Raw genomic sequence first — 21,437 nt, 5'->3', positions numbered from 1 at the left:
CTAGTTGCTATTTAATGAAGAACTGGACATTAACTTGACTAACAGCTAAGCTACTTTATTTACTTGGTAAACACACCATGGTGTAAGAGAGCACACATTAATGAATTTGAAGAGGCAGCATAAAAAACTGTTCTGGCAGCATCATGTGTTTTGTTCTTCATGCAGACCAAATGACACTGGTCAAACACTTCCTAATCTCAGTTGATGCTATGACTTGACTTAAGTAGTATTTATTCAGAATAAGAGTCTGTGTAGTTATGTACTAGAATAGTATATTTTCCCATTTACAAACAATTTGCAATTGTTTTAAAGGACTGTGTCATTTATTTTATTTTTGGGAAGCTGTCAACCAAGTAACTTTTGCTGTCATGTGTTCTACACTTGAATTGTAAAGGAAGAGCCAGTCATTCTCTTAAACATCTTACTGCCCTGACAGTAAAAATGTATATTTATTAGTTCTTGCCTTCTAGAGACAATGAATAGATTATCTAGAAAGAAATAAAGTTTTAGAAGTTCTTACTTACAGGGTTGCACTTGTAATGAAGAATTTCAAATTCAGAGTAGTTATTTAAAAAGCTATTCAGTTTGTTAATAGTACATGCTTCATTTTTTCCCATAGTGCAGTGGGGATTTATTTGTTTGTTTCTTTTCATTTTTGGCTAAGAGTCAGATGACTACTTCAACAGAAGAAGTGGGCTAAACTGGAAAACCAAAAGAGAAGAACCTAGTTTTAAAATGATATAGTGGTCAGCTGTGAAGCACAGTTCCTGTTCCTTTGATTTTTTTCGTAAAGGAAGTTCAATATAACATTTCTTGAACTTGTTATGAAGCTGATGGGTAGTGGACGTCCTCTGTATGAATTGTATTATAAATAATGCATTCAAATATACTAAGAGTCAATAATTGAACACTTGAAAAATAGGAAATATTAAGAGTCAAAGTTGCCTTTCAAGCTTTATTCATCTTGTTACTCCCCTCTTATTATGCACAGTCCAGAAATGCGGACACTTTCTTGCCTTATTCAGTAGCACTGGTCACCTAATGGACTGCTTTTCAGTGTCTTTGTCATTTGTTTGTCACAGACCCAGGTCTTCTACTAAGCAAATTTTGTTCCAAAGTAAGTTACACAGTAGTGCTTGTTGACACAAGCATTTTTACTTGTTGTCAAGGAGTTTTATCAGATTTATCCTTATACTGCAGATGGAAAGCTGATATACAGAATAATTTTGGAAAGACCTGCTGATTTAGTGTTGTTTCTAAGCGCCCAGGAACTCAGTGTACAGGTTCTGTGCATTATGTTGCAGTTCATGCTCTTAGCAAAGCTGCTGTCGTTGGTTGAGAGTTTCTACTCAGGAAGAGTTGGAATCCTTTTAATCCCTTCCTTCGTAATGAAACTTAGGAATCCTTTAGGTTGCACTAGACCTCTAAGATCATTGAGTCCAGCTGTTAACCTGATGTTGCCAAGTCCAGACATGGAGCACATGAGAAACTTGCAGCTGTAGATTGCCTCTGTAAAGTCTCGGGTTTGACTGGCAGCAAACAAGCTCTGTCTGGAGGCAGAGGAACCTTTATTTCTGTCATCACTAGAGACTGCTTTCTCTTTCCACAGTCCACTGCACACCTTGTTTTCTGTGATGAGAGGAAGAGATGCTTCAGCTGACTGCTGTCTTCATTTGGTGCTGCAGGTTTGTTCTTGCAGCTGCCTCTTGTGTGTGTAGTGCTGTAGGAGGATAGGATAGAATATAAGAAAATAAAGATAGTGTAGAAAGTAATCTTACCCCTAAGGAGTTGCAGCTGGGCCAATTAGCAAAGATTAGGAGCAGGCCTGACTTTAACAAGCCACAGGTGTAACCAATGAGAAGAAGAATGCTATAAAAGAGTGAGGTGGCCGGTCGAGAAGGGAGCTGGGGTCAGCTGGCTACTTTGTGGAGGAGAAAGAAACAGTGCTGTGAGGAGCTGCCCATGAGGAACGCCAAGAAGGTATGAAACTTTTTTGGTAAGGAGTCAACTGTATGGACCCCCTGCAGTAAGATGGCAACATAGTGCCTCTGTAACCAGGGGGGAAGGGGAGGTGTGCACCTGGGGTGAGAAAGGCTGTCAAAATGAAGGAAGCCTGACAAAGGCTGCACTCAGACCAGACTACTTTGGCTGAGCTTCCCAAAGTCTCGCAACTATGCTGAAAGGTTTCTGGTCACTTTTCACAAAGTTGTGAGTAATAGGGCAAAATCTGCATATTAGAAACAAGCTAATCAGCTGAAAGTGCTGAAGACTATTAGCCTTGCCAAATACAATTTTTTTTTTTTTGGAATACAGTGCAATGACCTACTTATACATTAGCATTACCTTGTGTATTGTTTCACTTGTGGAATGGTACCTTGAACAAGTGATGAGAGTTTGCTTATTCTGACAAATAGAAAATAGCAGGATATCTCAGGATATTTGCTGGAGTAATTGGGGTGATGATTCAGGTTATTTCAGAATAATAGAAACTGGCTGCACTTTGAGGCCTCTGTCCAGTTCTGGGCCACTCAGTTCAGGAAGGACATTGACATACTGGAGCATGTTCAGAGAAAGGTGACAGAGCTGGTAAAGGGTCTGGAGAATAAGGGATATGAGAAGTAGCTGAGGGGTTTGGGAGTGTTTATCATCCTGGAGAAGAGAAGGCTCATGGATGATCGTATCACTCTTTGTAACTCCCTGAAAGGAAGTTGTAGCCTGCAGGTGTGGGTCAACCATCTCCCAGGCAATCAGTGACAGGATGAGAGGATAGTCTTGAGCTGCACTGGGGCAGGTTTAGGTTGGAAATTAGGAGGAATTTATTTGCAAGAGGGGTGATTAGATGGACTGTCTGGAGAGGTGGTAGAGTCATTGTCCATGGAGGTATTTAGGGAAAGACTGGATGTGGCACTCATGATACTGTCTGGATGATATAGTGCTGTTCAGGCAAAGGTTGGACTCAGTCTCAGAGCTCTATCCCAGCCTGTTTGATTCTTTGATGGGTACTTAACACCTTTCAGTGTAAATTGCATGAAAATTGTATTTTCACGTGCAAATTATTTCTAATGACATTATTTTAGGTTTTCTTGGCTACTTTCAGAGAGAGGAGACTATTGTGCCATGTGTTTTGATACACAAGCACAGAAGAATCACATGAGGACAGCCTCAAAGAGGTAATTCATGTGGAAGGGGCAGGCACTGATCTCCTCTCTGGTGACCAGTGACAGGACCCAAGGGAATGGCATGGAGCTGTGTCAGGGAAGGTTTAAGACTGTTATCAGGAAAAGGTTCTTCACCCTTTTGAAGAGGGTGGTTGGGGCACTGGAACAGGCTCCCCAGGGAAGTGATCACAGCACTGAGCCAGCCAGAGTTCAAGAAGTGTTTGGACAATGTTCTCAGACACAGTTTGATTCTTGGAGTTATCTTGTGACTTCATTAGTGTATCACTGGCACTCTGCCACATTTATGAGCAAAATTTACTGTACTTCATCATATCATCATTCTGCCAGCTTGGGAACTCTTCTTTTGTAGTGTCTGCTTGGTACTTTGGGGTTCAGAGCAGAATAACTAAATGGTCTCTGTGGTATAATATCTGACAAGTCAAGGGAAATGCTCTCCTGGATTCATGACCTGTACTGAGATGCTGATATTTCCAGCATAACATTCCTAACCATAAATGTTACTAGCCTTCAAGGTATTATATCTGCCTGAGTTGTGTGCTGCATTCATTTAATTTAAGTAGAAAATATGTCCATCTCGTGGCTATGTCATACATTAGGAGGATAAATGGTGTTAGAAATTTTGTTACAGAAGCAAATATTAAATGTGATTGTAAAATGACTCTAATGGGCTGTATAAAATGATAGACAAGCTTGCTTTTTGGTTTTTTTACAAGGGAAATTGAAATTGGCTTAATATACTTGCAAAGATCAGAAAATATATCTGGAGAACTCTCAGATAATACTGTAAGTATTTCTGCTTCTAAAAGTAAAAAGGATACAGGTTCTCTATAAAAGTATAGGAAAAAATGGAATATTTTCCTTCAACCTATCAACCCTATCTCTCATTTCAGAACAGAACTTTATTTTCTATTACAGGTATAATACAAAATAAAACGGGTGTAATCTGTGAGAAATGCAGATGGTTTGATTGAGTCTGGTGTGCTCTACAGTAACATTTATTTGTTTTACTATGAAATACCAAAAGATGCAGTTTGCCCTGCTTCATGCTAAGCATCTCAAGGTATTAAAATTATTATGAATAGACAATTTACATTGCCTTACAATTTTTTAGGAATAAGGAAAACAAAATAATTTAAAATTGTGAGTTGTTACTCAAAATATTCTTAGGTCAGGCTGTTAAACTTTTATGTCTCTTATGGAGCTCAAAATTATTGAGACAATAGTGATGTGCTCTATCTCTGTAATCTAGAAAGTTGTTTCAGCCTATGTGTTTAAGAACTATTTTCCTGGTTTGGCAGGAAGGAAAAAGTGTTGCTGTCTGCCTTACAGTTGAAAGTAGGAGGGTAGCAGCTAAAAGAAACAAAAGAATCAAGCTGCTTTTAAACGGGCCACACCAGCTGACTGTTTATTAATTATTCATGTCTAATATGTTCATGCAAAGTCCTTCATTGTCTGAAGTGTCAGGCTTCCTGACGAAATATAATAAACCTCTTGGTGAAAGATTTCTATTTATACACCTTCAAGCTCCAGAAGGGATGATTGTGGTAAATAAGACCCTGCATATTTTTGAATGCCTGATTTGTTGGGTTTTTTTTCTGAAATCTGTTTTGTAACTGTTTTCTGTGATGTTCTTTTAGGCTTTTGATCTTCCAGCTAATCAACCAAATCTGTATAAATGTAGAATGACTGAGTGATAAAATTCTTAAGTAGTGTAACATTTTTCCCTAATGGCTGGAAGTTTTTTGCTCTTTCTTAAAAACAAGCAACCCCACTGTAAGAGTTTGAAATCATATTGCAGGTTTTTTGTTCAACGTCTATTAGAGTGTTAATTTTTTAGTGTTTTTTCCTCTTGCTTTTGTCATGCTTTATTTACTAGCATCTTCAACACTTTGTTTCTTTAAACATTAATAATAATTTTAAACATTAAAAATAATAGTCAAATTTTAACCATTAAAAATAATTTTTAACATTAAAAATAATAGTCAAATCAGCTCTGTTATAACTATCTATCACCATGTCATAGTAAAAAAAAATCAAGGAAGAAGATAAAGAAGGATGAGAAGGGAATGATTATGGGCTTTCAAGTTTACTCCTTTCCTGAGTGGCTGACTGCCCCATTTGCTGAGTTACCTCAAAATTCTACCTCCTTTTCCCCTTTTCCTTCATGTACTTCAGCCAGTCTCTGCTCCCTGCTGCTTTTGTTCCTCCTGCTGTTTCTGTACATTGCAGGCATCTGTCATAATTTTCCTCTTGAGCTGTCTTTGGGGAAAGCTAGACTTGTGGGAATTCAAGCAAGATGAAAAAGAGAACACCTACAGGAGGGCTATGTTGTTTTTAATTAAAATCTTCCTGAATTGACTCCAAGGTCTAAGGACAATCCTGTTTTTTTAAAAAAAAGGAATATCTTTCACAAGCACCTAAAGTGCCTGAAACATTTTGGCATGGGAAAAAATGAAAACAGATCAAGGTATCAAAACTGGAAATGGAGGGAGCATGAGATTCATGTTCACTTTCACTAATGGTTGGTGACATCTCCATTTGAAGTAATAAGCATCAATTTACTTGTGAAATAAGCAGCATGTGTTTTCGTGGTTTAAAGCAAGATCTGTTTACCAGTCTGCTGACATAGTCATTTGTGCCATTGGTCATTGTAGCTTCAAACCAACAGCTCTTCTCCAGCCAGTGCTTTAGTATGGCATGGTGATAGTAGAACTTCCATTCATGCACAGCAGGGAACTTAACTGGGTACCATTTGTAATGCATGATAAATTCCAAGGTGCAGTTCAAATAATACGATCCTAAATGGAAAGCCTTACTTTATATTTTCAACTATTGGTAGAAAACTGATTTTGGAGCAGCTTGGCAGCAAGATGTCCATTCTAGCAGCAGTTGTAGAATAGGCTGAATAGGTTTTATATAGGAATGTTTTTATTGACCAGAGAAGAAAGATCTACGGGTTAGATAAGCAACTGTATTCAATTAAAGATTAATCAGTATACAGGTCAATCTTTATATTTCTCCTACAAGATGCTAAATGATACCTTTTTTATTTACATGATGATGAGGGTCCCCAAATGAATGTCACCACTAACAATATGCAAACTGTTTCAGAATGATATATAACAAGGGTAGCTTCTAGTGGCATTTTGTGCTTCCTTTCAAAGGTGTCAGTAATGATAGCTGTACTTGATAAAAGTATACACTTGAAACTGTGCTAACGCATAGCTCACTTGAAATGTGATGTGTGTCAGGCTCTATTTGCTGGGATGTGTTTGCTAGTGTAAAGTACACTGAATTTGTTCCAAATACAGTCATCCTCTGTTGTTTGGTACCCTCTGGCCATCTTGAAAATGTGTTTTATACCAACTTGGTAACTGGTTTATTTTTCTCAAGGTTTTGCCCTAGACATTGATGCCTGAAGTTGAGGCCTGGGGACTTGTAAAGTGTACATGGTCCACTTTTCGAAAGTGATAACTTCTGGCTAAGATTTTGTAGCCTATTGTGGTCTAGAGAGTATTTAGAGAGAAATTATCTGAATGTTTTATTAGTCGTTAGCCAAGATGTGATCAGAAGAACATTGAAAGGCTGGCAGCATTGGAAATTTATGTGAATGTACTAGAGCACATGCTTGGATGGAATGGGACATGAAAGAGAGGGGGGGAAGAGTCAAATTATGGATGATCATCACCTGCTACTAATTAGACAGACTTAGTTATACTTGGAGATAGGAAAATTGCCATATCTATTGTAGAAGAGGTTACTTTTGATGACCTGGGTTAAGATCATTCTATTTAATTTTTTGTTTGGTTTACTGAAGACTAAGGAAATAATGAAATCCAGTTTGAAGGGTAATTTATCCAAAACATGTTGCAAAGTTCAATTCTGTGCTTCTGAGAGCAGAACAGTTAGTTTTTCCAGCAGTCTAATAATATTTTTAGTTCACAAAATAATGTGTATATAGAAATGTCTCAAGAGACTAATAATCTCCTCAAGAGAACAGATCAGACTCTCAGATGGAAGATGACAGCTGGGTGGACACCAGGCTGCACACAGAGAGGTGATTGAAGGGAACAACTTTCCACTTGATTGCACGTGTGTAGTGTTGAGAATGTAAATATTTGCAGGAGATATTGGAGTGACTAGAAGGAAGGTATTCCATAGCAAGATATTTCTTTAACCTCTGCTTTAGGTCTGAGTAGAAATCAAATAATAATGGCACAATAGGTTTCTTTTTAATTTAGGTTTCATCAAGGACCTTTACCAATCAACTGTGTGCATCTTCATCTGCCTACAAATAACAAAGGCTTGAGATAACTGACCACAGTGGAATTCCATTCTCTGGGCACTGCTCTATCGTTTCTTATGCCTTTACTACTCTTCCCTTTATGAATTGAAGATAAGTGATGCTTGGGAGTTGCCAATGCAGTAATGATAAAGTTAAAAATTAAGTGAGCCAATGAGAAATAGGGGTTAGATTCTGTGAGTTCACTAGAGACTAGGGCAGCCTGGTTTGCTGTGAAATGTCATATACATAAATTGACAGTACTAACTGCCTTATGGCCTCTGCAATGCATTTGCTCATGTGTTAATTTGTACGTTTTTAAAACTTCTGTTGAGAGTTTTGTTCAGCAGAAAAGCATATGTCATAAGGAAAATTACCACTGAATCAACCATCTGCCTGTAAATGGTGAAATCTGTGATAATGCAGAGGTTATACATAGCTGGCAAAAACTTGCTTTCATGTCCTTGTTTTCATTTCAGGCAATATGAAAGTGGCTTTAAAAATGTTCTTGATGCTGTTAATTTTCTTTTTTCTTTGAGAAATCCAGTAAGGAGAAAAAGATGTTGGTAGAAGAAAGGGAGGAAAATGAATTTATTCTGGAAACTTCTGTTCTAGTAGTTTTATTTTATTTTTTATTGCTTATTGGTTTCAGTGAGGGATTGAAGGGAACAGTTTTCCACTTGATTGTATGTATGTTACTTTATGACAGTTGCAAATATACTAATTCATTACAGAATGACTATGAAATTTTTCTAGTGATGAGAAGTGGGAGAGAGGGCAGAGAGAAAGATATTTTTTTAATGAGAGTTAAAGATTTTTTTTTTATGACAGTTAAAAATAATGAGAATTTTCTTGTGGAAAAAACATTTAAACGGAAATTTCTTAGAGCTATTTGGAGACCAGCTTCTCTTTGTTTCAGTCATCTTGGAGTCAGGAGTAAACAAAGCTGTGTTTTTGAAAGCCCTCTGTAAAAATATGATTCTTCTGACACTGGTGTGACCAACTTGGAACAAAAAGTGAGAAAAGCTCATGGCTTACCAGAAGAAAAAGGTGTAATCCTATCCAATTTTTTGGGAAATACATGATAGTTTTCTGATTTTTCAGGTTTAAATAAATGGGAGTAGGCCAATATGGATTGTCTGTATGGTGTCCTGAAGCTCAAGAGTAGCTCTTTGCATGCTTGCTTTTTCAGTGTCAGTAAGTGAAAACTAACTCAGGAATGATGGATTCACCCAATGGCAGAAATGCAGGAATTTGGATTTGCAGAGTGCTGTCTTTTCCAGAGTTGATCTGTCTTGTCTGGTCAGGTTGGTGGAACTTACACTAATCAACTTGAACACTCCTCAGTCTCAGATTTCAGCAGTGCTGGGACATCTGCCATGCTTTCTGTATCTCAGGAAGTGTTAGTATTGTTTCTTTTTTGGCACATCTAAAAGATTTCCTGGTTTTAGGCCTGTTCTTACCCTGTCACAAAATAGACATGGTAACTCCCCAGCTGCTTTCAGCTTTCAGATCTATGCTAACTTCCAGGATATTTGGAACCTAAATACAACAGTGTCCCAGATCTCCATCCATATCAATTTTCTGAGACACCCCGTGCATGTATAGGAGTGTGTTATGTGTCACCCAAAGCTTTTCAACTATCTTAAGACATCATTCCTTTTTAGTTACTAGTATAAGTTACACACAGATTAGGCAAAAATCTCTACCTTCTGGTCTATTTCCACTTCTGGAACTCTGCTTTGGCTCAGGAGGAAAATCCACAATTCTTTTCTAAGTGCACTGATATTCTCCTCTTCTCCATCTCAAACTTGTCCACAGCCTGCCTGTGCCAGATCTGTCCTCTTGGCTCATTTGGTATCCTCCAGTCCCCAGACTCATTTTCTTAGCTAAGAAAAGGTTTTCAACAATTCTCATTACTTCTTCAAATACTTAGTTCAAGTTTGGATGTTTTAGTCAGTCCTCTAAGTTTGGTGGGTACATACTAAAGTCTGCCCTTCAAAGAGAGCAGAGCCTTCCTTTTCTAAAGAAAGGATAGAGCAGAGCATGCCAGGTTATGGCAGCTTAGTAGCAACTTCTAAAAATCTGAGAGTTGTCATAAGCTCCCATGTAAGCTCTTCCTCTGAATCCTTGCACATGGCTATTGATTTGAAATTAGCTTGTGTTGCTTTAGTGCAGACAGTACTTTGATGACTGCTACGTGAGCCTTGAGAAGCTAAATGGCATTCTTAGAGCAAGAACCAGCTGTTCTTCTGAAAGGTTTGAAAGTGTCAGCAGTCGAACCATTAGCAATCCATGGCACAGTTGAATGTCCATGAAACTCAGGACTGCCAGCCTTTTGCCTCCACTGCAGTGACAGTCTTCCTGCTGCTGTGCTGAAGAAAAGAGCATGCTCAAAATGCTGGTAGCTGATGGCCTGTGGGTCTGGAACACTGATGTGCCTAAAGCATGAGGCACGTGGCAGGCTTTTGAGATGGATGTCTCAAAAATTGCTCCTGTCTCTTCAGTCATCCTGGTATTTTGAAGAACTGAAGTACTGTGAACTTTCAGAATATGTTATCATATTCAGTTGATCAGAATAACTTATGGCATCTCTTGTCGTTGTTGGTGAAAAGTGACTTAGATCTCAAAAAGATTACAGAAATATCAGCTGTTTTCCACTTATTGGTATGGGAGCAAATTGGTGACCAGTTGTGAAAGTTTCATTTGCGTATATTAAAGAAGAAATGTAAGGTAAAAAAAGTCAAAATGAAAACATTCATAAAGTGTTTTTCAGTATGCAGATAGGATCATATTGAGGACCAATAGTTTTGTGCTTTTGAAGTCATACAGATTGGAGACAGCCTCAGGTTTTAAAGCCTGAGGAGGAGAAAACAAAGATGATGCTAATGATTTTTCAAAGGCTGATACATTTCAGCTGGATTCAGCTTGCTAGTGCTTTTGCTGTAAAAGCATGTCAAGTTGAACCTTGTCTCTTTTCTATGCTTTTCTTCAGTTCTGTGAGTCTTCAAACAGAATAATTGGAACTTTTCTTTAGACTGCAAATTGCATGTTATAACTTCTTCTGTGGTGTTTTTCAAAATCTTAGCCTATCAATGAAACCAGCTGAACTGAAAAACTGTCATTTACCTGAAGACCAGGGCATGCAGAAGAGTGATAGATGAAGGGAACAGAAAACCTGTTTAACACTTCTGTCACTGGGACTACTGGTGTGGTACATGCCTGAGTGTTTATTGACAAAAGGCTAAGGTTCAGCTGGTCCACAGATTTCAGAAAAAGCTGCCAGCAACAGTGACGTCAATGTCAATTCTGGTGACTGTATTTTACACTGGCTGATCTGCTGGTATTTGCACTGAAACCACTGAAGTTATTGGATAGTATAAATTGGTGTAAATCCAGTAACTTTTTTTTGCTTTGTTCTTATTTATGGCAGGACCAAGCTCAGACTGTTGTTCAGATGTCATGCGTGTTGTAATTTTAAATTTTGCCCTCCTGCTTTTTGGCCTTTGGTTTTTTGGTAGCTTTTTTGATGATATAGAGTGAAGGAACTCAGTTGTGATTTCACCTACCTGGATGTGTACTTTGGAGAAACATGCTATTGAGCTTTTGAATGCATAAGAAGTGGCAGGTTTTCAGGCAAGCCTCCCACATATTTGGAGATTATATAATCAAATTTTGTGTGTGTGTTTCATGTTGCTAGGACCAAGTAGAAACAGCAAATTGAAATTCTCATTTTGTATAAGGAGGCTGTGATGTGCCAAATTTTGTAGCATTGTTACAGCAAAAGTAGCAGGGAATTTTTTGAGGGGATGGCAAGGATGAAGTAGAGATTGGATCCAGACAGGTCACAGGCAGTAGGTAAAGCTAGTCAGTCAAGCCGTTTTTCTTCAGAACTCAGATCTGAATGGAGGGGCAGGCAGAGAAAGACAACTCTGTTACCTTCTAGACAAGAGGGTTTTCTCTTGTAAGTTCTCAGAGCCCAGTTGCATCATGGAAATCATAATACAGCACTGTAAGGCAGTGAGGGAACATTTAAACATATGGTTTGAGGATTTTTTGTTAATTTTTCTCTCTAGCCGCCAATGATCATGATTTACAGTGTGGGAAATCTCTCTTAAAAAATGTGTGTCAGAATGCAAACCTTACATCTAATTTTTGAATCATGATCTTGTGGTATTTTGAAAAACATTGACAGAAATTATTTCACCTGGGTCTTGGGATATTTGAAAAGCAGTAGCAGTTTTGATCTGCATTTTTTTAGGTGTGTCAGGCAGCCTGGTGTAGGCACCTGGTGAAGTCAGGATCCAGTCCTTCCCTACAGCCAAAGCTTTGTTGAAACTTCACTTTGTTGCACAGATGCATTATAAGCTGTACATTGGATAACATGTGAAGTAAATATCAGTAAAAGTGTTCAGCAAGAGCTTCTAGATACTAACTCGAGTTAGCCTGTGGTTTGGCACTTCCCTGCCCAATGCTGGGTGGGCTTTCACATTATAATAACCCAGATGGAAACTGAAATCTTGTTACTTGTGTACTTTCATGGAAGTACCTACAAATTGCTCTGCATTTAATCCATTTTCAAGAAGAAAAAAGGAAGCATCTCAAAATACAAAACACAAAACTTAAAGCCTCTCTTCCTCTCTACCCAAAAGTAATTTTTTCTGCAGAACTTAGAAAATCTTGTCATTGTTTTACAAATGTTTAATCTATGGCTTTAGGGTAGACCTATACCAGTAGGAAAAAGAAGGGTCATGAATTCCTCTTGGGCTTGTCCAGATCCTTAGGCAATTTGCAGTGGATGAACATGTACTTAGTGAGAAATGGTACGTAAGCACTGTTCCAACCAGAAAAACTGCAGCATGGCAGTGCACTGACCTCAGAGCTAACTGGGGCAGTAACATGGCCTGTAGCAGATCAATAATTGAGCCTTTCCTGAACATTTGGTTTGGACCTGTTTCACTTCTGACTACTGTTTTGATTCCTGCAGCTGATGTACGAGACATGCAGTACTTCCCTTTCCTGCTGCTTTCCAGAACTACCAGAAGGACAAATGCTTCTGAGGATGAAGAGCACAAAGGTGCTCTCTGAGGGTGGAAGTCCATATGCTGCCATAAATCTGTTGCTGGCTGGACAAGCAGTCTGATTCAGTGGAGACAAGTTAATTAATGTTAAACTGTAAGGCAGTGACAGCTTTGCTCCTTGCTTAAGAAGTACATGCTTGCCTGGTAAATTCCCAGCTTTGGGTTTAGGTAATTTAGATGTTTTGGTAGCTCTCAACAATAAAGGAACTATCTGGTTTCATTTAAGATGTTTATTTTACTGGTTTATCAGCTCGCAGTGTACCAGGAATTTTATGTGACTGGTGTCTTAAGTTCTGCCTGGCCCTCTCGCCTGTCTCCTCCATGAGCCAGTGGTAGAATAATAAAACAGGAATATAACAATATTTGCCTAAAGGCTCCACCCTGGGAATTCCCTGAGCTGTTATTATGCACTTTCCAAATATTAGTGCATTTGTCTTCTAGGAACCTCTGCAATCCCTTTTGAACCCATTGGTACTGTAAGAACTTCAGTGGTGTATGGAAAGTTGTTACACAGCATTAATGTTGCTGAGGACCCTGTTCCTTTTGTGTGATTTGAGTATTCCCATATCTGATTGCATTTTTTCCAATTCCTACAACACATTTCCTGAGAAGGAATATTCAAAGTTCATAATATTGAAGAGGGATTTCGAACGTTTTTTCCTGTCTGCCCCAATTTTTGCATTTATCTACATCTACCATTTTGTCAACCAGTAACTAAGATATTTTTCACAGTTGATGCCATTTGTGATGTTATGTCCTGTCATCTGCAGACTTTGCCATCTCATGGTTTTGAATGTATTGAAAAATGACAGAGAATAGTTGTTGAAAAGTGACTATTTCATCCTGTCCTTCCTTTGCCAAAATTTTTGCGATTTGTTCCTGGCCTTTCTGAGCACTTAGTGTTTGCTTAGTTTTAGAAGCAAGTGGCCTTGTTAAAGCCTTTTGGTAGACTTAAGCTGCATCAGAGGAGGTTTAGGTTGGACATTAGAAGGAATTTTTTTGCAGAAAGGATGATTAGACATTATAATGGGCTGCCCAGGGATAGGTGGAATATTGAGGGAAAGAAAGGACTTGGCACTCAGTGCCATGGTATAGACATGGTAGTGGTCAGTCATGGGTTGGACTTGATGACCTCAGAGGTCTTTTCCAACCTAATTGGTTCTGCGATTCTGTGTATCTGCCAGATCTTCCTCATGCAAATGTTTTTTATCTTGTTAAGGATAGGACTTAAGAAAGTCTGAGAGATGTAACCTTCCATTACAAAAGCCTGCTCAATTTTCCCACTCTGTATCTGGATGCTTTCTGTATCAGGATGCCATTGTTAAAAATAGGTTCTTCAGAAGAGTAGGACCTCCAGGTGAATATCACGTGTTAGTTTTTCAAGTGACTCCTGAATGTATGAAATTGTACTTTCTTTTTTTTTTTTTCACTTTTAAAGGGCAGTCAGAGTTGGATTTGGTACCCACTTCTGTACATACAACGCATGCTAGTAAAACCTCTCCTGTGATGTGAACTGACACATTTTAGTGAAAAAACCTCTGATAATATTGGAGATGAGGAACTGTTGTCTTGAGTAAAATGGCTCACTGTATTTAATTTTCTTATTGGCAGATTAGATGTAGACCTTTGAATTGGAAGAATTTCATGTCTGCTTAGCAATTGCTTTAAACATTTAATCTGTGGTGTAACTAGATGCATTCCTGGCAGCTTTACAAATCACTAATGATGTGGTTATTCTTCCCTGTCAGTAGATTCCCTCAGTTGATTGCCTTGGAGAAGACTTGATGAAATCAGTCTGATTAGTATGCTGCATTAGGTATTCTCTTTTCTGATTTAATACATTGTCTTTCTGATTCTCTTTTCTCATAGCAACTCTTAAAGCAGTGTTCTAGGCTCACGTGTGGTGGTTTGAGCTGTTCTGTGGTAGCGATTCACCATTGCTGCTTTTGGTGTGTCTGATGGGTTGAGCACAGGTCTGAATTTGGCAATGAACATTTGAACATATTGAGCTATTTAAGGCAAAAAAAAAAAAGGCTCAGAAGAATTGAACTTGATGAATTAAATTAGCATTTCTATGGTAGACAATAATAGGAAGTGTTTGTTCAAAATGTTACATTGCATATGGCCTGATGTTTGGATGTATCTTTCCAGTAGCCTTGGTACCTGGAACAGTTCCCGTAATCTGGAAATAAGATACTGCTTAAAAAGTAACCAACACATAGTGTCAATGTGAACAGTTAGAAGCATGACTGGGTTAGTGTAGTGCATTGTTTTATGAATATTTTTAATTAATTTCCTGGTAAGTTTGTCAATAAATGTATCAGGAAAGATAAGGGAGGTCTGACGATGTCCGTCTCTGCACCTGAGGGAGAACAGAGACCAAATTGTTTGATGATATTACTTGACATTTTAGTAGGTCCTTTCCTGAATTTGAAGGCTTCCTGGAGCAACAGGTTTTTCTAAAAAAGAGATCCAGTTGCAAACTTAATGTATACTCATGGTTTTGAGTAAAGGCTTAAAAGATTAATGAAGAGAAACTGATTCTGAAACTTTCAAGATTAAACAGAATCAAATAAATTTGTTCCGTTTTTCCCAGATTTCTTATGTGCCCATATGTTGTTTTTCAACAGGATTCCTGTCCTGCCTCATCCTGTACTGAGAATGGACTGTAAGTAATGCAGAGAAAGGAGAGCTTGTCTGTAGGAATCCAGTGTGATTTGTTGGTGAAATAAAGATTGTATATGGAGGACATCAAGAGAGAGTGGGATGTGAAGACAAAGAGTCCAGCTTTGTTCATAATGCACAGTGAGCAGTCAGCAGCCTGTCCTGGGTGACTCAGTCACATCAGAAATCTCTGGGTTTAAAACCAAGAGAAAAGTCATTTATGTCAACCTTAGCTGACTGCATCTTGGTTTTAGACTGAGTTTGTCACCACTGGTTCCATGTATAGACAGTGGAAGAGGTCAGTATGTCCAGAGTATGATATGTCTGTTCTATGCCAAATGTTTGTTTTAGGGTTTTGTGAAATAGCTGCTAAACAAATGCACTTTTAGAAGTGCATACTTTGTTTATTGAGGGGCCAAGTTAGACATCTAAGAAGTAACTTTGAAGTTTGAATAAGATAGTCCTGTGATGCCTAAGTATATGCTCTACTTTCTCTGGCTGCCTAGATTGATGCTTGGAGTCAGTTCTGCACAGCTATGGGCTAAGTGCAGAATGGCACTGGGATTTTAATGGGACATTGCTTTTATTCCTTTACCTCAGTTCCTCATCTGTAATGGAAGCAGCAGTACCCCCTTCAACTTTTTTGCTCATGCTGCACATAATTTAACCTTGCTCTGTGACTTTTCCTTGGAGTTGTTTCACAGTGCCTCTCCCCCTTCTTACCAATGGCACAGGTGTCTCTGCTATGGGTTTGATCTGTAAGGTTTTATCTGCCTGGATTTAGAATGGCTGCATTACTTGATCAGGTCAGCCTCAAGACTTGAGTACTTAGATGTGATGGTATTTGACTTGGGGGGGAAAAAAACCCAACAAATAGGAAATTGCTTTTATCCTTTTTTCAGTGGTCCAGGGCTTTTATCAAGAGCTGGAGAGCTGTAAGATATAGAATCTGAAACTAGTTGCTGCACTGTGACTGGTTGTTACCAGTCCTGGGCATTGAGCCAGTGTGATCTCGGAAGTAATTTCATGTCTGGGACAAGGACAGAACATTTCTGTAGGATTTTGACCTAAAAGTATATTTAAGACTTTTCTGTGTTTGTTTAGAGCTATTCAGATATTCAGTTTAATATGTTAAATCATGATGAAGATAGACGGCAATGTTTGAAATTGCTATAAATTTCCAGCAAATACCAAAATATCAATATACTGCTTTTTATCTCACTGGCAATGGTAGCTCCTATAGTGACAATTCATAACGTATTCAATTGTTGTAAGGTGCTTCCTCAAGTTCAGCACTTAATGGCTCTGAGCTGACTCTTCTGAGAGCAGATGTTTATTAAAGAACTGAAAGACTTAAAATCAATGTCAATTAAAGATCTGTATTTCATTTCTTCAGGGTTCAATTATCAATTTCCTTTTTCTTGCTCTTTTTTATGTGCCTGGTGTATGGGATGCATGAGTGTGGGAGTTGCAGGGGGTTCAGTTTTTGGATGGTGTAGTGTCTGGAGTCTGGGTAATAATGACATGGCTGCTTCTGAAGTGGATACGTGTTCAGGAATCAGGATGGTACCTGTTCTGCCATCAGCCTTCAGTGGGACTGAGCCTTCTGGGCATACACAGGGCAGCACAGCAGCTGAATAATGCATGTGTGCATGGGCTTTAACTGTGTATTTTTATGGGCCTTGCACACATTGACAGATGTAGAGATTCACTGATAAGAAAGGTTTGTAATATCAGTTGACTTTCAGTTTTAGGTGGTAATTTGTATGTATGATTTTGACACTATCTTGGTAACTGGGTGATTTGGTTGCCATGTGAATACAAATCTGCAGGAGAAAAATTGAAAGCCTGTTATTGTAGTTTGCCAAATATCCTCCTCAGAAAAGATTACAAGTTATATTTTTTGCATGTTAAAAAAGCAGCTGCTGTCCTTGAAGTCAGAAATGTACCTTTGCAAGTGTAGTATAATAAATTTTCCGAGAAACCAGGGTCGATATTTTCCTCTTTGTATTTCACGGATTACCTACTTATTTTAACTTTGGGTCACACAGCTCAGTAGGGAAGCAAAAGAAAAGAGAGCCTGGAAAGATGCTATTTTCACTGGCACTTTAAAAAATCATCTGTAAGGGAATGAGGAAGGGTAGACTCGTCCTACCCTGCTGGGTTGGTGTGAGAGCTCCTCAGAGCTTCAATCAGGATCATAATATGCCTTTGTCCAGATGTAGAGTTGAGCTGCAGCTCAGGCTCCTGTGCCCTGGTTTGCAGGATAAAATGAATCTTTTAAATCCTGCATTTTCTTACTGATTTGCGTGGCAATAATGTCTGTGTTTTGAGGAATGGTGAAATGCATGGACCTTGGTGCAAAGCTGCAGGTAATGCTTCAATCTAAGATTCAGACTCATAATGTCAGCTCAGCTGTGAAATGATGATGATGATTGTGCTGCTAACTTTGTATTGATCTGTGTCTTCAAGTAAAATTGCTTCACTTTGCTGTAGGTTAACCCAGCACTCCTGCTGACTGGTATTGTGTGTTTGGCTCAGTGACAAAAATCCCCTACCAGCTGCTAACCTCTAGGTTAAGCTGGTGGCAAGAGCAGCTGGGTTCCCAGCCAGCCTCTCTTGGATGGCTTGATGCCTCTTGGTGGGAGAGCATGGTTCCAACAAGTGCAGTGATTTGCTGTGGCATCAGCTGGTGTAATTTGTTTAGGTCTGTAATGATACAAAGTTTATAAGATTTTTACATTTTTCAAGTAAAGTAGGTATCACAATGAGTGGTAACTGAATCATAATGTAGTTTTTTTTTTCTGATACGTTTATGTGAAGAAAAATAACTTGGGTTTTTTTTAATTATTTATTTTTTTAAAAGTCTTTCACAGTGCTTTGTTCCCTTCTGTCTGCCTTTGAACCTAATAGGGCAGAATAAATTAATTTTAAATTGCTGTACAAGTTAAGTAAAAGTGTGTTAGGGAGAAACACTGAGCACTATAAATGCTAACAGGGACATTAGAAAAATGCATAAATTTCAGTTTGGGGTTAATAGGACAGTGGTTTAGTTCCTTTTGTTGCTACATTTGCCTAAGTGGAGCACAAGTGATGTTGACAAAGCAGGCAGTAGTTATGGTGTTGATAAATCCTGCTGGAGACAGGTGAGGGAGCAGTTCAGGTGGTGACAGTCCTGCTGCTTTATGTAGAAATGCACTTGGACTGGCAAGACACCAGCCCCTATTCCTGAAGGTGGGCACAGTGATGGGATCACATCCAGTGTGCTCTAGCTGGCATTTAATCAAGGAAGGTTAATAAGAGAGAAGGTAGAACTGGGAACTAGAGTACTGTGTTCTCAAGTGCCCACAAGTGTGGTCTAGTAACAAAATGAAAAGGTTATCAGTGAGAAAATGAGCAGTGATGGGCAATGTGCAGCAAAGCCCAGAAGTGCAAAGCAAGATGCTGTTAAAATGGGCACTGGAATTTCTCTCCCCAGCCTACATTACTTGAAGGCAGCTATATCCTATATGATTATTGGGGGGGAAAAAAGTTTTTGTTGGAAGTGTTGTTGTCTATATTACTTGTAATATTTAGAGTGGACCATACTTCTGAAAAAATGAGAGCAAGCCTTACCCTGTGTTTGTATTCTAACAGCAGAACTGAAATGCCACACAGATTCCTTGCCTTTTGGTGGGAAGTGTTTAGAGCAGTTTTGCTTGGCTTCAGCTGTGTGTCCATGGCAATGTGCTCACCCAGGTGAATTGAGGCAGGTGGCTGTGTGCAGTTCTGAGACCTCTGAGGGAGGCTGCTGCACCTGCTGGGTCTGGCTCAGGCCACCCATATCTGCTGGGATAAAACCTGCTCAGTGCCAAGGAGTCAGAAGCAATGGGAGCTCTTGTGTGTGATGGACTCAGAACTCCACTTGCTGTCCCAGTGTAGGCTTTTCATTCCAAAAGTCATGTTACACAATCTCAGAATGATGAAAAGGATGTTTAGGAGTGAATTTTTGTCCATGAAAACCTGTAATCTCCTAGGGAATGTGTTTCCTCAGCTCTGGAGTCAGTTTGTGTGTATTTCAGCATGCCTGCTTGATATCCCTGCACATCCTGCATATGAGCAAGTTTTGGGCCCAGTTGTGATTCTTAGGCTAGGTTCTGTTGAACTCTTAAAAAACCCTGTTTTTACAAGACTGGTAGGAGGCTTTCTGTGAGGACAACTTTCAACTCAAGGGTTATCAGTGTCCTTTATCCTGTAGGATGCCTTGGGCCTGCTGTCAGGGAGGAAGGTGGACATGCTCACACATGTGCTTGTCACCATTCTTACTAATTTTAACAGGAAACAGAAGATCTTAAAGGTGCCCTATTTGAGAAGTTGTTTCACTTTGCTGGCCTTAGATTTTCAGTCAGATAAATGAAGAGAAAGTGATGTTCTCGTATGCCAAGATATTTTGATCTAAAGAAGTGGCTTTCAGAATAGACATTGTTCTACATTCCATTACTTTATTTTTCTTACACTTCAGATGTTTTAGGGTAATGTAAAATGAATCATGCTTCATGACACTGAGGTGCTAGAGTGTGTCCAAAGGACAGTGAAGCTTCTGAAAGGATTGGAATACAAGTGTTGGGAGAAAGGGGCTGAGGGAGCTGGAGGTGTTTGTCTTGAAGGAAAGGAGGCTCAGGGGAAGACCCTTATTGCTCTCTACAGCTGCCTGAAAGGAGGCTGTAGCCAGGTGGGAATTGGCCTTTTCTCTGAGGCAACCAGATAGGACAAGAAGAAATGGCCCCAAGTTTCATCAGGGGAGGTTTAGATTGGGTATTAAGAAACAATTCTTTACTGGGAGGGTTGTCAGGCATTGGCACAGGGTGCCCAGGAAAGTGGTGGTGTCACCAAAGAATCGCGGGGTGTTGAGAGTTGGAAAGGACCCTAAAGATCATCCAAAACCAGTCCCCTGCTATGAGCAGGCACATCTTCCACTAGAGCTCAAGTTTGCTCAAGTTCTTACCAGCACTGCCAGGGCTGGGGCATGCTCATCCTCCCTGGGAAGTCACAGTTAGGTGTTCCTTTGAGCTAAAGACTTGAAGAAAAGGTCAACCTCTGAGCCTGACTCCAGCCTGCATTATGTCCTCAGTTATCTTCATGTGTAGGTCCTAGAAGGAAATGACCCTCACTGGTACAGGTCCTTAATTTCTGCTGTGTGCACACCTTGAAACATGTTCCAGAGCCTTGGAACAGTGTAAAAGGAAAAATGTGAAACTTTTGAAATTTTTTTTTCCTTTTCAGTCCTTGGTTCTCTTGGGCTGCTTAAATATTTGCATTCCATTATTCATGTAGCTTACTTTTTAAAATAACTGAAAAAATTTCAGTATTTTTTAAGTAAGTCTGTTTTGACTATCAGTTCTTCTTTGGAACAATGAGAAGAAAAAAAGGACTGAGTAGTGCACTTAAATTTCTCTTTTGCCTTTTCATCACTGATTTCTACAGTTACCCAGTCTAAATTTATCTTGACCAAGTTTACTACTAGGGTATTAGTACAGGCTGAAAGACTTGAAAAATTTAACTTTAAAAGCATACTTAGAAATCTTACAAAGCAGGAGCATATATCCTTCCAGCTGGTATTTGTGTTCACATTAGTATTAACCTCAATACTTTTTACTTAGATTTTTTCTATGATTTTAACTTCAACAAGAAATAGTATTTAATGTCTCTATCTTAAGACATGGCCATACAAGAAGGGTTTTTATTCTCTTGGGTCTTTGCTGTGGAGCTTAGGTTGCCTGAAGGTCATGCAGCTGTATTTGAAGCGCTGTCTTTGCAGGCTTCATTGAACTGTGTAGCCTGTCAGTGACAGCACTGTCCCTGGAGGTATCTTTAAGACTGTGCCTGTGGCACCTGGAGACATGGCTGGGCCATCCAAGTGGTGGACTTGGCAGTGCTGGGTTGGTAATCTTAAAAGTTTTTTCCAACTTAAGTAACTCTATGATTCAGTGATTCTATGTTGTACTCAAAAGCCAGAGGAACAGTATTTGAGTATGATGGAAATACATGTATGCACAGTCATAGGTGTTGTGTTAAGCACTTTTTACAGTGGACAGTTGTATTTAAATTAGGGGAATGCACCTGATTTAATAATAGCCCAGAATTGTTGCTCTCTTCAGTCCATGCTAAATTCTGCATGTAATGGGGAGAAATAGTCTTTTCCTCTCTATTTTCCTGTGGAAGAAGGCAATGAACAAGTGTTTGCATTAGTCA

General features: G+C 39.1%; 1 protein-coding gene across 3 annotated transcripts in view; it reads left to right on the top strand.

Annotated features, from left to right (window-relative positions):
* The window catches only part of CCNY (cyclin Y), a 118,516-nt gene that overhangs the window by 43,282 nt on the left and 53,797 nt on the right, over positions 1-21,437 (top strand). The window contains exon 2 of one of the 3 annotated variants that reach the window (XM_050970840.1): positions 15,173-15,210. The exons of the other annotated variants lie outside the window; for them this stretch is intronic. Within the exon in view, the coding sequence (XP_050826797.1) occupies positions 15,204-15,210 (7 nt within the window). The 5' untranslated portion in view covers positions 15,173-15,203. The remainder of the gene's footprint in view (positions 1-15,172; positions 15,211-21,437) is intronic. 3 annotated transcript variants of the gene reach the window in all.

The sequence above is a fragment of the Serinus canaria genome, chromosome 2, assembly GCF_022539315.1.
Source record: "Serinus canaria isolate serCan28SL12 chromosome 2, serCan2020, whole genome shotgun sequence".
NCBI classification, from domain to species: Eukaryota; Metazoa; Chordata; class Aves; order Passeriformes; family Fringillidae; genus Serinus; species Serinus canaria.
This window is presented reverse-complemented; position numbering and strand designations above follow the sequence as displayed.